The sequence below is a fragment of the Dasypus novemcinctus genome, chromosome 14 (assembly GCF_030445035.2).
Source record: "Dasypus novemcinctus isolate mDasNov1 chromosome 14, mDasNov1.1.hap2, whole genome shotgun sequence".
Classification (NCBI taxonomy): domain Eukaryota; kingdom Metazoa; phylum Chordata; class Mammalia; order Cingulata; family Dasypodidae; genus Dasypus; species Dasypus novemcinctus.
Window position 1 is genome coordinate 65273556 of NC_080686.1, and position 18991 is coordinate 65292546.

At 35.4% G+C, this 18991-nt stretch overlaps 1 protein-coding gene and 1 pseudogene across 8 annotated transcripts in view; one reads left to right on the plus strand and one right to left on the minus strand.

Moving 5' to 3' along the window:
* UBR5 (ubiquitin protein ligase E3 component n-recognin 5) overlaps window positions 1-18991 on the minus strand; it is a 148373-nt gene that overhangs the window by 88896 nt on the left and 40486 nt on the right. For all 8 annotated transcript variants that reach the window (XM_058275842.2, XM_071207960.1, XM_058275843.2 and 5 more), the window contains exons 2-5: window positions 17850-17894; window positions 17373-17454; window positions 16819-16895; window positions 15436-15555 (exon numbers count right to left, since the gene is read on the minus strand). In XM_058275842.2, the coding sequence (XP_058131825.1) occupies window positions 15436-15555; window positions 16819-16895; window positions 17373-17454; window positions 17850-17894 (324 nt within the window). The remainder of the gene's footprint in view (window positions 1-15435; window positions 15556-16818; window positions 16896-17372; window positions 17455-17849; window positions 17895-18991) is intronic.
* LOC111759988 (small nucleolar RNA SNORA31) lies at window positions 3525-3661 on the plus strand (annotated as a pseudogene).

The window sequence follows — 18991 nt, forward strand, 5'->3', positions numbered from 1 at the left end:
ATAACTTGAACCAAAAATCAAATATGAGCTGTGAAATAAAACCACTAGGCAAGAAAGAAAAATTAACTATCGGATTATAACACCAATATATTCAGATACCTAGACATCAGCAAAAAATTAAAAGTCGTACTAAGGAACAGGAAGATACAGTCCAGCCAAAAGTCCTGATGAGACACAGGATTTAAGACAACTAACTAATGATAATCAAACAAATCTAAATCAATTAAAGGAGCTTAAGGAAAATATGACAAAAATGATAAAGGAGAGATGATAAATTTCAGAGATAAAGAGGATTTTGAGAGAAGCAAGAGAAAAGCAATGTATCCCATGAAAGGAAACCTCAATAAGATTAAGTACCAATCTCTCGTCAGAAACCATGGACAAAAGATACAGACTGACAGAATGGACAAAAAAACATGAGCCATCATTTGCTACCTACAAGAGACTCACCGTAGACCCAGGGATACAAACCAGCAGAAAGTGAAAGGCTACAAAAAGACATATCAGACAAAACAAACTTTAAATGCAAGAAAGTACATCTAACCAGGGTGCCCCAAAATACAGAAGGCAAACTCTGAAGGGAGAAATAGACATCTCTATAATAATAGCTGGAAGACTTCAATTCACTACTCACATCATTAGACTGAACAACTAGAAAGAAAATCAACAAACCAACAGAGAAATTGAACAAATGATAAATGAGCCACACTTAGACATATACAGAATGTTGCATCCCAAATCAGTGGGTTATATATTCTTCTCAAGTGCTCATGAGTCTTTCTCCAGAATAGACCACATGGTAGGTCACAAGGCAGGTGTGAATAATATCAAAAGACTGGAATTACGCAAAGCACCTTCTCAACTCATAATGGAATGAAACTGGAAATCAATAACAGACAGGAAAGGGGGAAATTCACAAATATGGGAACACTAAACAACATGCTTCTAAATAATAAGTGGGACAAAGAAGATATTGAGTGAAATTAATAAACAGAGACAAATGGAAACAAGAACAAAACTATTCAAAACTTATGAGATACAGCAAAAGCAGTACTAAGAGGGAAATTTATAGTCCCAAACTCCTATATTAAAAAAGGAAAGAATTAAATCAAAGATCTAAAAATAAATAATAAATAAAAGATCTACCTGAACAACTGGAGAAACTAGAAAAACACCAGCAAACCATTCCCAAAGTAAGGAGAAGGAAAAAAACAATAAATATTAGAAGCAGGAATAACTGATATTGAGAATTTTTAAGAAATTAAAAATCAACAAAACTAAAAACTGGCTCTTTGAGAAGATCGATAAAATTGACACACCCGTAAGCTACACTAACAACAACAACAAAAAAAGATGCAAATAAATAAAATCAGAAATGAAAGGCGCAAAGTTACAACTGACCGCACAGAAAAAAAAAAGGATTATAAGAGGATATCATGAGAAACCATATGCCAACAAACTAGATAACCTAGATGAAATGGAAAAATTCCTAGAAATGTACAAACAACCTACATTGAATCTACAAGAAATATAAGAACATTAAAAAGCCAATCACTTTCTTTTTTTTTTTTTAAGGTACCAAGAGACTGGGGATTAAACCCGGGGCCTGTATGTAAGAAGCTGGCACTCAAACCACTGAGCCAGGTCAGCTCCCTCCAAACACATGTAAAGAGACTGAATCAGTCATCAAAAGTCTCCCAACAAAGAAAAGTCCAGGACCAGATGGCTTTACAGGTAAATTCGACCAAGCATTAGAGAAGAATTAACACCAATTCTGTTTAAACTCTTCCAAAATATTGAAGCAGAGGATTCAGCATCCTTTCTTGACAAGGAAAACTCCTCAAGATGATAAAGGGCATATATGAAAAACCTACAACCAATGTTGTACTCAATGGGAAAAGGTTGAAACCTTTCGTCTAAGAGCAGGAACAAGACAAGGATGCCCACTGTTAACACTGTTATTCACTATTGTGCTAGAAGTTCTAGCTAGAGCAATTAGACACGAAAAAAAATTAAAAATAAAAGGCACACAAATATGAAAAAAGCAAGTAAAACTATCACTAGCAGAGAGGGTGTAGCTCAGTGGTTGAGCACCTGCTTTTTGTACAAAGTCAATCCCTGGTATCTCCTTTAAAAAAACTATTACTATTCACAGATAACATAATCCTAATTCTTACAAAATTCTGAAATACCTACAACAAAGCTCTTCAGCTAATAAACAACTTTAGCAGAGTGGTAGGATATAAGATCAACAGTAAAAGTCAGTAATGTTTCTATACTTAGTACTCAACAACCTGAGGAGGAAATCAGGGGGGAAAATTCCATATACAGTAGCAACAAAAAGCTCAAATATCTAGGAATCAATTTAACCAAAGAAGTATAGGACCCATATTCAGAAAACTACAAAACAGTGCTAAAAGAAATTAAAGACCTAAACAAATGGAAAGACATTCCGTGTTCACGGATTGGAAGACTAAATATCATGAAGATGACAATTCTACCCAAAGTGATTTATTGATTCAATGCACTACCGATCAAAATTCCAAAAGCTTACTTTACAGAAATAAAAAAGAAAATTACCAAATTTATTTGAAAGGGAAAGTGCATGCAAATAGCCTAAAGCATTCTAAAAAAGAAGAGCAATGTGGGAGGACTTTTATTAACTGACCTTGAAACATACTACAAAGCTACAGTGGTATCGGCATAAAGAGAGACACATTGATGAATGGAATAAAACTGAGAGTCCAGAAGGAAACCCTAACCTCTCTGGCCAACTGGTTTTGGACAAACCTGCCTAGTCCATGTTAATGGGGCAAAACAGTCTTCAATAAATGGTGCTGGGAGAACTGGGTATCCATACCCCAAAGGATGAAGGAGGACCCCTATCTCACTCCCTACATAAGAACCAACTCAGAATGGATCAAAGGCCTAAATATAAAAGGCAAGACCATAAAACAACTAGAAGAAAATTTAGGAAAACATCTTAAAGACCTTGTGCTAGGTAGCAGTTTCCTCGACCTTACAATCAAAGTACGAGCAACAACAAAAAGAAAGAGGATAAATGGGGCCTCTTCAAAATTAAACACTTCTGTAACTCAAAGGACTTTGTCAAACGGGTGAAAAGGCAAATGACTCAATGGGAGAAAATATTTGGAAATCACATATTCAATAAGGGCTCAATATCCATAATACATATATAAAGAATCCTCTAACTCAACAAAAGACAAACGATCTGATTTTAAAACGGGCAGAGGACTTGAATAGATATTTGTCAAAGAAGAAATACAAAAAGCTAAAAAAATATGAAAAAAAAATTTTGAACATCACTAGCAATAAGGGAAATGCAAATCAAAGCTACAATGCAACATCATTCACACCCATTAGAATAGCTACTATTAACAAGACAGAAAACTACAACTGTTGGAGAGGGTGTGCAGAGATAGGAATACTTACTCACTATTGGTGGGAAAGCAGAATGATATAGCCACTGTGGAGAACTGTTTGGTAGTTCCTAAAGAAGGTGAATGCATCTCTGACAGACCTGAAGCAGTTAATGTCTGCTGCTAAGGTTTCCACTACTACAGATGCAAGAAAAAGAAGGTCTTCCTGCTTTCTGTCAGTCTGGTTTTTAGCAGCCAAGATTGAATGGGGGAATACAAAACATGGGGAAGGGGAATAATCTTTGCAATCAGAAATAAACTCAAAAACAGAAAAGAAAATAAATAAAAGAAGTTGAATACAGATTTGCCACGTGACCCGGCATACCACAACTGAGTATATTCCCAGAAGAACTGAGAGCAGTGACACGAACAGACATCTGCAAACCGAAATTCACAGTGACATCATTCACCATTACAAAAAGTTAGAAACAACCCAGGTTCCATCAACTGACAAATGGATAAACTGTGGTGTAGTCACATGATTGAATATTCTGCAGCTGTAAGAAGAAATGAAGTCATGAAGCATTTGACAACATGGATGAACCTGGAGGACATTATGTTGAGTGAAGCAAGCCAGACACAAAAGGACAAATAAGTATGATTAGTCTATTATGAACTAAATATACTGTATAAACTCATGGAGTTCGAACTAGAATATGGGTCACCAGAAAATAGACTGAGGTTAGAGAATGGAAAGCTTACGGTTAACTTGTGCAGAATTGGTATAAAGGTTGTTTGCTAATCTTTGGAAATGTACAGAGAAGGTGAAAGCACAACATAGTATTTATAACTAGTAGTGCTATGGAATTACAGAGCACATATGACAGTGGTTGAAAGCAAAAGTCCAAGGTCTTCTATGTTACTAGAAGGAATGCTAAAACAATGTATCATGTGGGAAGCGGCTGTGGCTCAAGCAAGTGAGCTCATGTTTACCATATGGAGGACCCAGGTTCGATTCCTGGGACCACCTAGTTTAAAAAAAAAAAAAAGTATCATGGGACTGTATTGCATAGTAAAACCTCATGTGAAACATGAATACGGATAGTATTATATAAGACTGTTTATCTTTGAAAGTGAATAAATGTATGTTAATGTTACAAGATGTTAATATCAGGAAAAAAACAAAAAAAATTATGCTAAGTGAAAGAAAACAGACACAATGTACTACATATTTTATGATTCCATTTATATAAAATGTAAATATAAATCAATTTACAAAGACCGAATTAGATTAGTGATTATATAGGGCTGGGGAAGGATAGAGGAATTGAGAGGTGACTGCTAAAGGATGTGGGGTTTTTCTTTTTGGGGTAATGAAACTGTTCTAAAGTTTCTTGTGGTGATGAATGCACAATACTGCGGTTATACTAAAAGCCACTGATTAAATACTTTAGATAAAATTGTATGCTATGTGAACATATCTCAATAAAATTACTTTTTAAAAAAATGAAGACAAAGACTGACAAAACGGATTAAAAAAATGAGCCATCTATGTGATGTCTACAAAAGACATGCCTCAGTATGGACACAACTACATTGAAAGTGAAGGTTGGGAAAAGATATTCCACACAAATAGTAATCAATTGATTAGCAATACTAATGTAGGACAAACTAGATTTTAAATACAAAACTATTATGAAATGAAGAAAGTCATTGTATATTAATAAAAGGGGCAATTCACCAAGAAGGCATAACTATAATAAAAATCTATGCATCTAACCCGGGTGCCCCAAGATACATGAGGCACACATTGGCAAAACTGAAGGGAGAAACAGACATTCTATAATAATAATTGGAGACTTCGATATACCACTGTCAGCAATGGAAAGAACATCTGGACAGAGGATAAAGAAAGAGTTTTAATATGATAAATTAACTAGACCTAACACACATTTATAGAGCATTACACCCCAAAACAACTGGCTATACATTCTTTTCAAGTGCCCATGGATTCTTCTCCCGATAGACCACAGATTGGGTCACAAGACAGATCTCAATAAATTTAAGAAGACTAAAATTTTACAAAATACTTTCTCTGACAATAATGGAATTAAGCTGGAAATAAAAAACAATGTAAAAAGGGAAAATTCATAAATATATGGGGATTTAACCACACATTCAAATAATAAGTGGATCAAAGAATAAATGCAAAAGAAATCATTAACTATATTGAGACAAATAAAACAAAAACACAATCATATCAAAACCTGTGTGATACAATGGCAGAGCTGAGAGGAAAATTTATAGCCTTCAATGCTTACATTAAAAAAGGTAAAATTTAAGACCTAACTGCACACCCAGATAAACAAGAAAAAGAACAGCAAACTATTCCCAAGCCAACCTGGTGCAAAGAAGTTTAAAAGATCAGAGCAGAAATAAATGAGACTGAGAAGAAAAAAAAAATTAGAGAGAAATCAACAAAACCAAAAGTTGGTTCCTCAAGAAGATAACAAAATCAACAAACTTTTAGCTAGGCTGACAAAAAAAAAAAAAAGACAGAAGCTGCAAATAAATAAAATCAGAGAGGAGTGGCATCGCAGAAATAACAGCAATCATAAGAGGATGCTATGAACAACTAACACACTAGACAGCATAGACAAAATGGACAAATTCCTAGAAACCTACAACCTACACTGACCCTAGAAGAAATACAAGACCTCGACAAATGAACCACAAATAGAGACTGATAGAGTCACCAAAAACCTCCCTAAGATGAAAAGTCTAGTACTAGATGGCTTCACAGGAGAATTTTTCTACCAATCATTGAAAGATGATCTAATACCAATCTTGCTCAAGCTCTTCCAAAAAACTGAACAGAAAGGAACACTACCAAATTCATTCTATGAAGCCAACATCACCGTAATACCAAAACCAGGTAAAGATACTATGAAGAAACAAAATTACAGACCAATTTCTCTAATAAATACAGATGCAAAACAAAATACTTGCAAACCAAATCCAAAAGCACATTAAAAGAACTACACACCACGATCAAGTGGGTTTTATCTCAGGTATGGACAGATGATTCAGCACAAGAAAAATAATGAGTGTAATAAACCACATTGATAAATTAAAGAAGAAAAATCACACAATCCTCTCCATTTATGCAGAATAGGCATTTGACAAAATAAAACATCCTTTCTTGATAAAAAAGCACTCCACAATATAGGAATAGAAGGAAGCTTTCTCAACATGGTAAAATGCATATATGAAAAATTCACAGCTACATTGTACTCAATGGTAAAAAATTGAAAGCTTTCCTGCTGAGATAAGGGACAAGACAGGATACCCTCTGTCACCACTGTTATTCAATATTGTTCTAGAAGGTCTAGCTAGAAAAATTGAGCAAGATAAAGCAATAAATAAAAGGTACCCAACTAGGAAAGAAATAAAACAGTCACTATTTGTTGATGGTATGATCCTATGTCTAGAAAATCCTAAAAATCCATAACAAACCTACTAGAACTAATAGACAAATTCAGCAAAGTGGTAAGATACAAAATTAAATAAGCAAAAACCAGTGTTTCCATACACTACTGATGAGAAATCTGAGGAGGAGGTCAGAAAAAATAATTCCATTTACAGTAGCGACTAAAGAATCACATATTTAGGAATAAACTTAACTAAGAACATAAAGGACCTGTATTCAGAAAACTACAAAACATTGCAAAAAGAAACCAAAGAGGACTTACACACATGGAAAGACATTCAGTATTCATAGACTGGAAGACTAAATACATTTAAGATGTCAATTCTAGGGGAGCAGGTGTGGCTCAGGGGTGGGCACCTGCTTCATATGTATGAGCTCCCGGGTTCAATCTCCAGTACCTCCTGTAAAGAGGTGAATTTTCTTATTAATTTTTGTCTTTTTTGTTTTTATTATTATTACTGAAATAATGAAAATGCTCTAACAGTGACCGAAGTCATAAATGCACAACTATGTGATTATACCAAATACCACTGATTACACACTTTGGATGAGCTGTGTATGCTTTATTAGTATGTACCAATGAAACTTATTTGTTTAAAAAAAAAAAAAAGATGTCAATTCTATCCAAACTGATTTACAATTCAATGCAATTCCAATAGCCTTTTTTGCAGAAATGCAAAAGCCAATTATCAAATTTATTTGGAAGAGTATGGGATCATAAGCCAAAAATGTCTTTAAAAAGAACAAAGTTGGAGGACTCTCACTTCCTAACTTTAAAGGATACTACTTAGCCACTGTGGTAAGAACAGCATGGTATTGGCATAAAGGTAAGACATACTATCAATGGACTCAAACGAAGAACTCAGAAATAGACTTTACATCTTCAATCACGTGATTTTTTTAACTTTTTTTTTTTTTTTTAATACCAGGACTGGATATTGAACCCAGGACCTCATATGCAAGAGGCTCTTCTGTACTGGCTCCCTCGTCTGCTCTTTGTTTGCTCACTTCTCATTGTTTGCTCATTCTTTTGCTCACTGCTTTGCACAATGTTTGCTCATTTTCTTTTAGGAGGCACCAGAAACTGAACCCAGGACCTCCTGTGTAGGAGGCAGGCACTCAACTGCTTGAGCCACATCTGCTCCCACCAGTTAGGTGATTTCTGACGAGGCAGTCCAGCCCACCCAGATGGATCAGAAAAGTGTATCCATCAAATGGTGTTGGGACAACTGGATATCATTTCCAAAAGAAAGAAAGAGGATCCCTATCTCACACCTTATACAAAAATTAACTCAAAATGGATGAAGGATCTAAATATAAAAGCTATAACCATAAAGCTCCTAGAAGAAAAATGTTCAACATCACTCGCTATTAGGCTAATACAGATCAAACAACCATGAGATATCATTTCACAACTTTTAGAATGGCTATCACTAAAAAAAAAAAAAGAAAACTACAAATGCTGGAGAGGATGTGGAGAAATAGGAACATTCCTTCACTGTTGGTGGGAATGTAGAAGAGTAGAGTCTCTGTGGAAAGTTTAGCAGTACCTCAATAAGCTGAATATAAAACTGCTGTATGATCCAGCAATCTGTACTAGAAATATATTCAGAAGAACTGAAAACAAGGACATGAACTGGCATTGGCATGCTGATGTTCATGCAGCATTATTCATAACTAATAAAATATGGAACCAGCCCAAGTGTCCCTCAACTGAAGAATGGCTAAACAAAATGTGGTACATACATACAATGGAATACTACTAAGCTGTAAGAAGAAATTAAATCGGGATGCATATGACAACATGGATGAACACTGGGGATATTATGTTAAGTGAAATAAACCTGACACAGAAGGACAAATATTACATGGTCTCACTAATATGAACTAAACACAATGATTAAACATAGAAGTAAACCCTAGAGAATAGGTTACTAGGAAATAGAATGTGGGATAACAATGGGAACTGATGCTTGATGTGTATATTAATAAGATCAAATGTAAAAGTTTGCAAATGAATAGAATTGATACAGTGTAGCAAGTATGACTGAACACTGCTGACTTATAAATGTGATTGTGGCTGAAAGAGGTAGTGTGTGGACGTAAATGTCAATCAAAAGGAAACCTGAGGGCCCAAAGATGTACTTACCAAATCCAATGGATGTGTCATGATGATGGGAACGAGTGTTGTTGGGGGGGGGGGGAGAGGGGGGGGTGGGGGGGTGGGGTTGAATGGGACCTCACATATATATTTTTAATGTAATATTATTACAAAGTCAATAAAAAATAAAAAAAAAAAATAAAAAATAAAAAAAAAAAAAAAAAGGAAACCTGAGGGAAGCAGATGTGGCTCAGGTGACTAAGCACCCCGCCTACGACATGGGAGGTCCATGGTTCAGTTCCCAGTGCCTCCTAAAGAGAGTGAGCTGGCATGATGGGCAGGCGCGGCAAGCCGACAGAACAAGATGATGCAACAAGAGACACAAGAAGAAAAACATAATGAGACACATAACACAGCAGGGAGCAAAGGTTCCCAGGGTCTCCTAAAGAAAACAAGTAAGACACAATGAGAGACACAGCAAAGCAGGGAATGGAGGTGGCTCAAGTGATTCCGCTCCTCCCTCCCACATCAGAGGTCCAGAGATCAGTTCCCAGTGCTTCCTAAAGATAAAGCACACAGCAAAGTGCAAACAACAAGGGGTTGGGGAGAGAGAGAGAGAGAGAGAGAGAGAGAGAGAGAGAGAGAGAGAGAGATAGATAGATAGATAGATAGATAGATAGATAGATAGATAGATAGATAGATAGATAGGTAGGTAGGTAGGTAGATAGGTAGATAGATAGATAATTGGAAAAAAAGGCAACTTGAGAATAATCTCGGGAATGTGTAACAGTGATTTCAGTGGTGGATGAAGATTGTGGTTAATAGTATAAATATAAGAATGCTCTTCTTTTACAAAGTACTAAGAATATGGTGATATATGACTAAGGGGAAAATTATAATTATTGTAACTTATGGATGACAGTTAACAGGAATATTTTACAGCAATGGCAAGAAGACAATAGTAGGGATTAAGGGGATATTGGAGAAGCGGACTTGGCCCAGTGGTTAGGGCGTTCGTGTACCACATGGGAGGTCCAAGGTTCAAACCCCGGGTCTCCTTGACCCGTGTGCAGCTGGCCCATACGCAGTGCTAATGTGCGCAAGGAGTGCCCTGCCATGCAGGGGCGTCCCCCGTGTAGGGGAGCCCCACGCGCAAGGAATGCACCCCATAAGGAGAGCCACCCAGCGCAAAAGAAAAGTGCAGCCTGCCCAAGAATGGCACCGCACACACGGAGAGCTGACACAACAAGATGACGCAACAAAAAGAAACACAGATTCCCATGCCACTGACAACCAAAGCGGACAAAAGAAGATGACGCAGCAAATAGACACAGAGAACAGACAACCGGGGAGAAGGGGAGAGAAATAAATAAATAAATCTTTTTTAAAAAGGGGGGGGGCTGATATTGGATGTTACCTTTTGGAGTAATGAAAGCATTCTAAAATTGACTGAAGTGATGACATCACAACTGAGTATACATTTTAAATGGACTGCACAAAGCATGGAACTGTATAATACAGGGAACCCAGTACTGGATGATGGACTGTGGCTAACAGAACAAATATGAGTATGTTTTCTCCTGAACAACAACAAACATGTAACACTAATCTAGGGTGTTAATAATTGGGGGGGGGGTTGGGGGAAAAATACAACAAATTTAAGATGTAGGGGAAGCAGGTGTAGCCCAATGGTTGAGCACCTGCCTCCCACACACAAGGTCCTGGTTGCATCCTCAGTACCTCCTAAAACAAATAACAAAAAAAGAAAAACACAAACAAAACCAAGAGCTATTATTCGGGGAACAGGTGTAGATCAGGGGTTAAGTGCCTGCCTCCAATGTACGAGATCCCGGTTTCAATGCCCAGTACCTCCTAAAAAAAATAACAAGATATGGGATATAGTTAGTAGTAATAATTTGACGATGTTCTTTCATAATTTATAACAAGTGTTTTGCAACAATGCAAGGTATTGGTGATGTGGAGATGTATGGAAGCCCTGCATGATGATATGTATGTGTTCTAAATTCAGAAATTTTATTACATACTTACTATGTATGTTCATGTATAAAAGATATACTTCAACACAATTTTATCAAAATAAAAAAAAAGAAGAAATGAGCATGAAGTTTATCAGAGTCCTACTGTCTTACCTGCCTGGTCAGCTTCAATTAATTTGCAATTACAATCACCTGCTTGGCTTTTACGTTTCAAACCCTGTATAATTTATTAGCTGAGATTAAACCCTAACAGAAATATGGTTGTTCAAACCAACTTAAAAGCAGTTTATATTATCTTTGTGCCCAGTGATAATAAATAACAGAAAAAAGATTTTCAATACCAGTATCTCCTTTTTAACCTTAGTATTAAACACAAACTCCTTTCTATTTCCCCCAAACAAATATGGTGTTCTGACCTTTCACCTTGTTTGAAACAAGTTTAACAAAAATACCTAAAATATTTTTGAAATATTCCCCAGGATAAATTTGAAATAATTATTAAAAGGTGAAAACAGCAGAAGGTAGAAATCTTTAGCATGCACAAACCGGTCAAATAGCAAAATCGCCAAAGGAAATAATATTAAAGGCCAATAAATTTCTACTGCTATGCATTCCTAAGAATGATCAGTCAAAACGTATAATTAACTATCCATGCTGAAGGAAAAGAAAAACAGCATCAATTATTCCTTTCTTATCTTTCAAATGTGGCTTTTAAATACAGGGACCATTCATTCTCTGCTTTTCATGACACCTCTATGAGCTCAAAGGGAACAAACCTTGGCTCTGCATAAAAGGAGGGGACAGGACAGCAAAGTTTCTGGGGATGGCCTCTTTCACATTTGACTGTATTTGATAAATTTGTGGTTAAGAGCCCACTTTGGGGAAGCAGATGTGGCTCAAGCAACTGAGTTCCCATCTACCACATGGGAGGTCCCAGGTACGGTTCCCAGCGGCTCCTAAAGAAGATGACCAAGAAAGCAAGCTGATGGACAGGTTGGCATGGAGAGGTGATGCAACAAGATGATGTAACAAGAGACACAAGGAGGAAAACATGGTGAGAGATACAATAAAGCAGGGAGCAGAGATGGCTAAAGCAGCTAGGCACCTTCCTCCATGGGAGGTCCCGGGTTCAATCCCCAGTGTCTTTAGGAAAGAAGACAAGCAGACAACAGACACAGCAAATGCAAAAAATGAGGGGGTGGAGAGAGAAATTTAAAAATCTTAAAATAACACTCCACTTTGGATACCTGCCTATCCTAGAGTCTCTAGAACATGCTAAGAGTTATAAACTTCTTTAAAGTTTATTGTAATCAACACAGAAATGGAGAAAAATGACTATACAAATCAAAGAAAAAGAACAATTATGAAGGAAAGTATTTTTGACTTTATAAAAATTCTTGATTCACAAAATAAACTGATCACAATTTAACCACTGACATACTGAAAAGACTCTTCATAGAGGTCAAGAGAAATGATAAACCTTTAGGTATTTATTCTTTGTGGATATCTGGAAATCCAAATAAAGGTTAAAAAAAAAAAGACTGCCACTGAGTCAATGGCACCTTATTTTTCAATATTGCAATTCATGAACCCAATGCTAAAAGAAAGTTTACACAGAGTCTATTCTGATACATACATGGGGGTACAGGGATTACATGGGAGAGAAGAAACAGACCATGGGGTAGGAAAGAGTGGGCAAGGATGGGTAAGGGGGTCTCAAAAAACTAAAGATTTTCTCTGATTTTAAAGTCTTAAAATTATCCCTAAACTTTGAAATACATCCACAGAGGATTTATTCAAACTCAAGTATACTATCTTTGTATTATATTTGTGGCAAATTTTACTAAAGTCATAAAATTCCATGGCTCTCTTTCAGTCATTCTGACATGTAATCTAATATAACTGCTTATAAACAAATTTATTTTATTAAAAGAAGAGGATTTAAATCTAGGACAAGGTGAGCAACATAATAAATAATAGTAATAGATTATAAATTTTAGAATAAAGCAAATATCCATGAGGCCATAATGATATAAATAAAAATATACAGACTATAAAAGATTTAAATGGGAGAAAAGGGAAAGTTCTTCCTTATAGTCAAATTCCAATTAATAAATGTAAAAGGAATGGTGGGCATTTTTAGAAACCACCATTTGACAAACACCAAATTAATAAAATGTTTCAGGCAAAAATCATCAACAGATACTAAAAATAAACACTCAAATCAGGGCAAAAGTATGATGAGAAAACATGTTACTTACATAATCACAGAGCATCTTCCACAAAATGCATATTAAATACAAAGGGGAAAACAGTAGCTTTAAGTGGTGAAACCTGGCAAACACTATCTTAAGTAAGTGATCAAAGTTAACATCACCAGTAATGAGACTCATCAACAACATGCACCACCAGATATGATGCATCAAGGAGAGTACGGCATCACTTCTGTGGGATTCTTGCCAAAAATGTATAACCTAGGTTTAATCATGAGGAGAAGACTGACAAACCCAAATTGAGGGGCATTCTACACAACCACCAACTAGTTTTCAAAATCATTAGGGTTCCTGAAAGATAAAGATTGAGGAACTGTTCCAGGTTCGAAGAGACTAAGGAAACATGACAAGTAAATACAACACGGGGTGATCCTGGATCGAATCCTAGATCAGAAAAAGAGTATTAGTGGAACAACTCTCTGAATGCCACTAGGTAAACTGACAAATTAAACCAGGGAGGGATCAGCCCTTTCTGTAAGGGCTGAACAGTAAATATTTTAAACTTTTGGGGCCAGTTTTTGCCATGACTACTCATTTCTGCCAGGAAATCTCTGTGTGGTAGCACAAAAGCAGCCAGACAGTCAGTAAAAGAACTGAGCACAGCTGTGTTTCAATAAAAATAGGAGGCAGCCAGATTCATTTCAGACAGTAGTTTGCCAATCTTTGAACTAAACAAAGAATTTTTATCTTTAAAGAAGGTATAACTTGATATAGAATAATAATCAGTCTTTCTTAAATAAGTACAAACTTTTTACAGACTTCTCAAATGAAATAAAATTTCATTTTTTATTCTATGTTATTTACAGCTTTCTTTATCCTACACTGTGTGCACAGGACCATTAAAAGGAGATATCGCAGAGTAGGTGTAGCTCAGTGGTTGAGTGCCTGTTTGGCCTGTACGAGGTCCCAGGTTTAATCCCTGGTATCTCCTAAAAGAAAAAAACAAGGAAATATCTAACATTTTCATAAGACCAGAGCTGCATTCCCTATTAATAGTCCTAACACAGAATGAGCTAAAGGCTGCACTCAACTTTATGATCTTCCTCACAATCCAAAATAAATGTAACTCTGCATATAAATTTTAAAAATTAAAAAAAAAAAAAACAAAAACAAAGCATTTTTTCATTTCAGGGATCTCAATTTTTAAAATCCAAATTTACTTTATTTTGGACAAATTCACAGAGTCTGAAAAAGAAATCTTTCCTCCTCTCTTTCATTATATTTTAAAACAATTTAAATTGCTTCTCATTATCTTTCTCTGATCACCTTTGAATGCACATACTGATTTGACTGATTAGGCATTATCTAATCATTAATTGGGTGATTTCAGAAAACCTGGCTATTCAAGGACCAAGGTATATATAAAACAAGTAAAATCATCTGGCTTGGAATTTATGCATGATTTCTTTAGTTTGTCAGTATATAAACTTTAGATAAAATGATAAAGGAGGAAAGCAGATGTGGCTCAGGCAACTAGGCTCCCGTCTACCATACGGCGGGTCCCAGGTTCGGTTCCCAGGGCCTCCTGGTGAAAGCAAGCTGATCCATATGGGAAGCTGGCACAATAAGATGATGCAACAAAAAAAAAGACACAGAGGAGAAAGAGCGAGAGCCACAACAAACCAGGGACCTAAGGTTGTTCAAGTGACTGAGTGCCTCTCTCCCATGTCAGGAAGTCCCACAATTGGTTCCCCGTACCTCCCACAGGGAAGATGAGAAGACAGGCAGACACAGAAGAACACATAGTGAATGGACACAAGAGCAGACATCAAGTGCAAGCAGCAGGGAGGGAATAAATAAATAAATCTTCTTAAAAAATTTTTTTAAAAACTAGAGAGGAGGTGAGTATCTAAAGAGGTATGTATTTTATAAATACATTTAAAAAGTAAACGTAACTTTATTAAAGCGTGTAAGGCTTAGCTACATGATTTACAAATCTCATTAAATTGATACAGAAAGAAAACACATGTAAACATCATACATTTTTAAAAGGTCAACCTGGGTTAAATTTAATTAGCCTCTGTGGGTTATTTTTATCATGGCAGCTCACATGAGCAATGTGAGCTTCCTGCCCAGAGCTCAGGGAAGCTTCCTCATTCCACTACTAGGGCATACTGAAGATGATAAGTCAGAGTGAGAACACATACAGGACAATGCCATGGACCAGAGATACCTTCGTCTGGCCACAACTTACCCCAGGGTGTTGCCTGCCAGCCTGCCCAGAGTCTCAGAACCTGAGAGAAACCATGGGGAGTCACTCGTCCTACCAGGCCTCGATGTCCTCCCCGCCCCAGAGTTGCTGTTCAACTTTGACCTAAAGAAAAAAATAAAAGGTAGAACAATCATAAAACAGCCCCAAACTGCCTAGGAACAAACATGGAATTCCAGGCCCCACTGCTCTGGGACTTACTGTGGTAAATTACTAGGCTATTTTTTAATTACGTTTTCTAAAAAAATTTATACTTGCCATCAAAAAGCAAACCTAACAACTTGTCCCTTCACAACAATATATTGTTCTTTTTCAGTTGAACCCGTTTTCACATTTTAGCTGCAAACGAATGTTTAGTAAATTTTTAGATTTTTAAAAGTAATCATCCTGTCTTCAGAAGCAACCAACTGAAGTTCATCATACATTATCTAGCATCCTGTATCATTGTTAAAGACCATTTAAAAGAGCCTATTATTTTCAAATTGAATTACTTGATTTGGAAGTATTAAAAGTTGGAAAAACATGATGTAAAAACCATTTCAGTAGGGGAGTGGGTGTAGCTCAGTAGTTGAGCACCTGCTTCACATGTACAAGATCCCAGGTTCAATCCCCAGTACCTCCTTAAAAAAAAAAAAATCATTTCAGTCAAAGAGTAGATGTGACTTGGGACCTACCAAATACGTAATATCATGGGTGACCTATTTCTGTTAAAGGCTCATATTTTTAGTTATAAAATCTGCTGGCATCAAAATTAAACGCAAACTACAAAGTATCTATTTCACTGCATTTTAAACACTGGATATTCTGAGATGCTTTTCCCCCCATTCATTTTTATAGCATTTATTAGTTTTTTAAAATACGAAATTAAGAAATACACTTAATCCTTATTTGACTGAAAAATTAAGAGCATTAATAAACTCAAATAGCACAGATAGCTATCAAAATAAAAAAATAGTGAACATCTCTCAATCCAGTTTCTCTCCCAGTTTTTTCTAAATAAAGCCATTTTATTCACACACTATACAATTCATACAAAGTGTGTATACTCAACACCACAATCAATTTTAGAACACTGTCTTTGCTCTAAACACAAAAAAAGAAAACAGAAAAGCCCTTACTCCTTATACTCCCCTATTATTGACCCTTAGCATTGGTATATACCTTAACTTAAATTGATGAAAAAAATTTTTTACAATATTACTGTTAACTACAATGGCATAGATTTGTTATAGTTCATAAAAGAACATACTTATATTTGTATTGCCATGCTTTTTAATTTGACAGTTACCAAAATCAAAACACAGTTATATAAAGTAATACTTTCTAAGAACTAAACATATATTAAATAGGAAGGACATAATATCTTACCCATCATTATTATCAGGTTTACCCAATTCCAATCTGTCTGGCTGTACTGAAAAACCAATTCTGCAAACTCTACCATCCTAAAAAAGAAAAGAAAATAGAAGAAGCTGCCAATGTAAAAACGTGGGTTAAAATTTGAATTCATTCAATAAATATTATTCTGTGCCTACTAATGTCAATTCAGAAGATAACTAATAAGCTCCCTTCCTCAAGGTACTCATATCTGAGCTGGGGGAATACGCTATACATACATAACAAGGAACCAGTAGAAAAGAATTTAAAGCATCTCAATCTGACAAAATTCGGACGAGGTAATGATGGGATATCAGGAGCCTTGCCATTCTGTTGCTAACTAGTTTCAAGCTGTGATAAATCTTTAAACTTTCTCTGGGTCTAGATTTCTTAATTACACAATAAGGATATAGAACCAGGTGATCTCAAACAGCTCATAGAAGTAGTTGCTGTTTTCCTTGGTTAAAAAGGAAGAAATATGATGATGCATAATTATACTTTAACTGTTCATTTTCCATTTCTCTACGTTACAGGAAATAATTTACCTCAAGAAGAAAAGCAGCATGATTTGGTCCCACCACACATTGTTTAATAGTAGCCTGTTCCAATACATTCAAAGGGGGGTGGCTGAGAAATTAAAAATATATATATAAGTAAAGTTACTTTTTTAAAAAGGTAAATACAGCCTAAGTCTTTGTGGTTGTTTTTAATCCCAATACCAAAAGAAAAGAAAAAAATAGCTGGCATATCCTGTTTTTAAAAATTATTATTATTCATATATTATAAAGCACTAACTGAAGAAGAATAAATTACGATATTACCGAAATTATTATAATTTCTTAGTATGCCAGATATTTAAAAAACAATATAAATCGACACTACAGGTCAGGTGAAATCCAACTTATAGAAAGTTTATATCCAGATTAAAAGACTCTTAATAGCTAATGCCTAAATATCAATTTTTTCCTAATAGAGAAAAAATGTTCTTTTTTGGAAAATTTAAAGTATCTTAAAATTCTTACCTGTTTAAATTATATTTGTTCAGTTTCTCTGAAACTTCCCGTAACCTTTAAAAACAAAAACCCAAGAAATGTGATTCAATCACATGTACAGATCCTCCATAAACAAAATAGTTCTGACATGTACTATACCATTATTTTGGTGGTATGCAACAGGAAACAAAACAAAAAAAGAATTGCTATAAAGACTACACATCATGACAAAAATGGTTTTTATATTATCTTTGACTTTTGTCCCAAAAAATATCACCAAGAGAGTCTGACATTACCTTCCCTCACATCCCATTAGCCACCTAAATAATAGTAATGCAATCCCATTTTACAGATGAGAAAACTGGGACTTCTACAATTTATGTAACAAAAAGTGGCAGCAGGGCTGGGACTTAAACCAATGTCCAAGGAAAGCCCATTTTTACACACTGTGCTATGTACACCAAGAGAATCTTGAACGTGTGTGTGTATCATGAAATGAAAACATGTGGAAAAGTATGTAATATAACGGGGCAGAAAAAGCCCTGGATTTTTATAGCCAGAAAGCCTAATTGACCTAAGGCATAGTCTCAACTTCTTGAAGGGCTTTGTGACACAAAATATCACAAATGAGAACCTCAATGTTCTCGTCTATAAAATATGGATAACACCTATCTTTTCTAGAAGGGTACCAACAATGCTTTAAAAACTCTCAAAGCGCTATATAACAAAGAGATGTTAACTTGTATTATCTGTTACGATTTTGCTCTTTCTCTCAAAGAAACAGTCTTGAATTAATATAAAATACTGTACCCAACTGAATTAAACTAAGCACATTATCAACCTAAGAATGCCATATTATAATGTAAAGATGTAATCAAATATACGGATTTTAGAGTCTGATTCTATTAAGTTACCAAAACAGTTACCTAATCTTTTATAACTTCTTCAGAAGTAATAATAAACTGGGGATTTTAGAAAGCAAGAGAAAAGTTTAAAATACTCCCTCAGAAACTCTATAAATTTTGCTCTCGAGAGTAGAAAAAAAAAATGAAGTCAAATTTCAATCATTTGTAATAACAGATGAAAGCATTATATGTATTCCAAATAATAAATTATGTGTTAAAGCTAATTTAGGATTAAAAAGCTGCCACAACATCTATAGGCAAAGAACC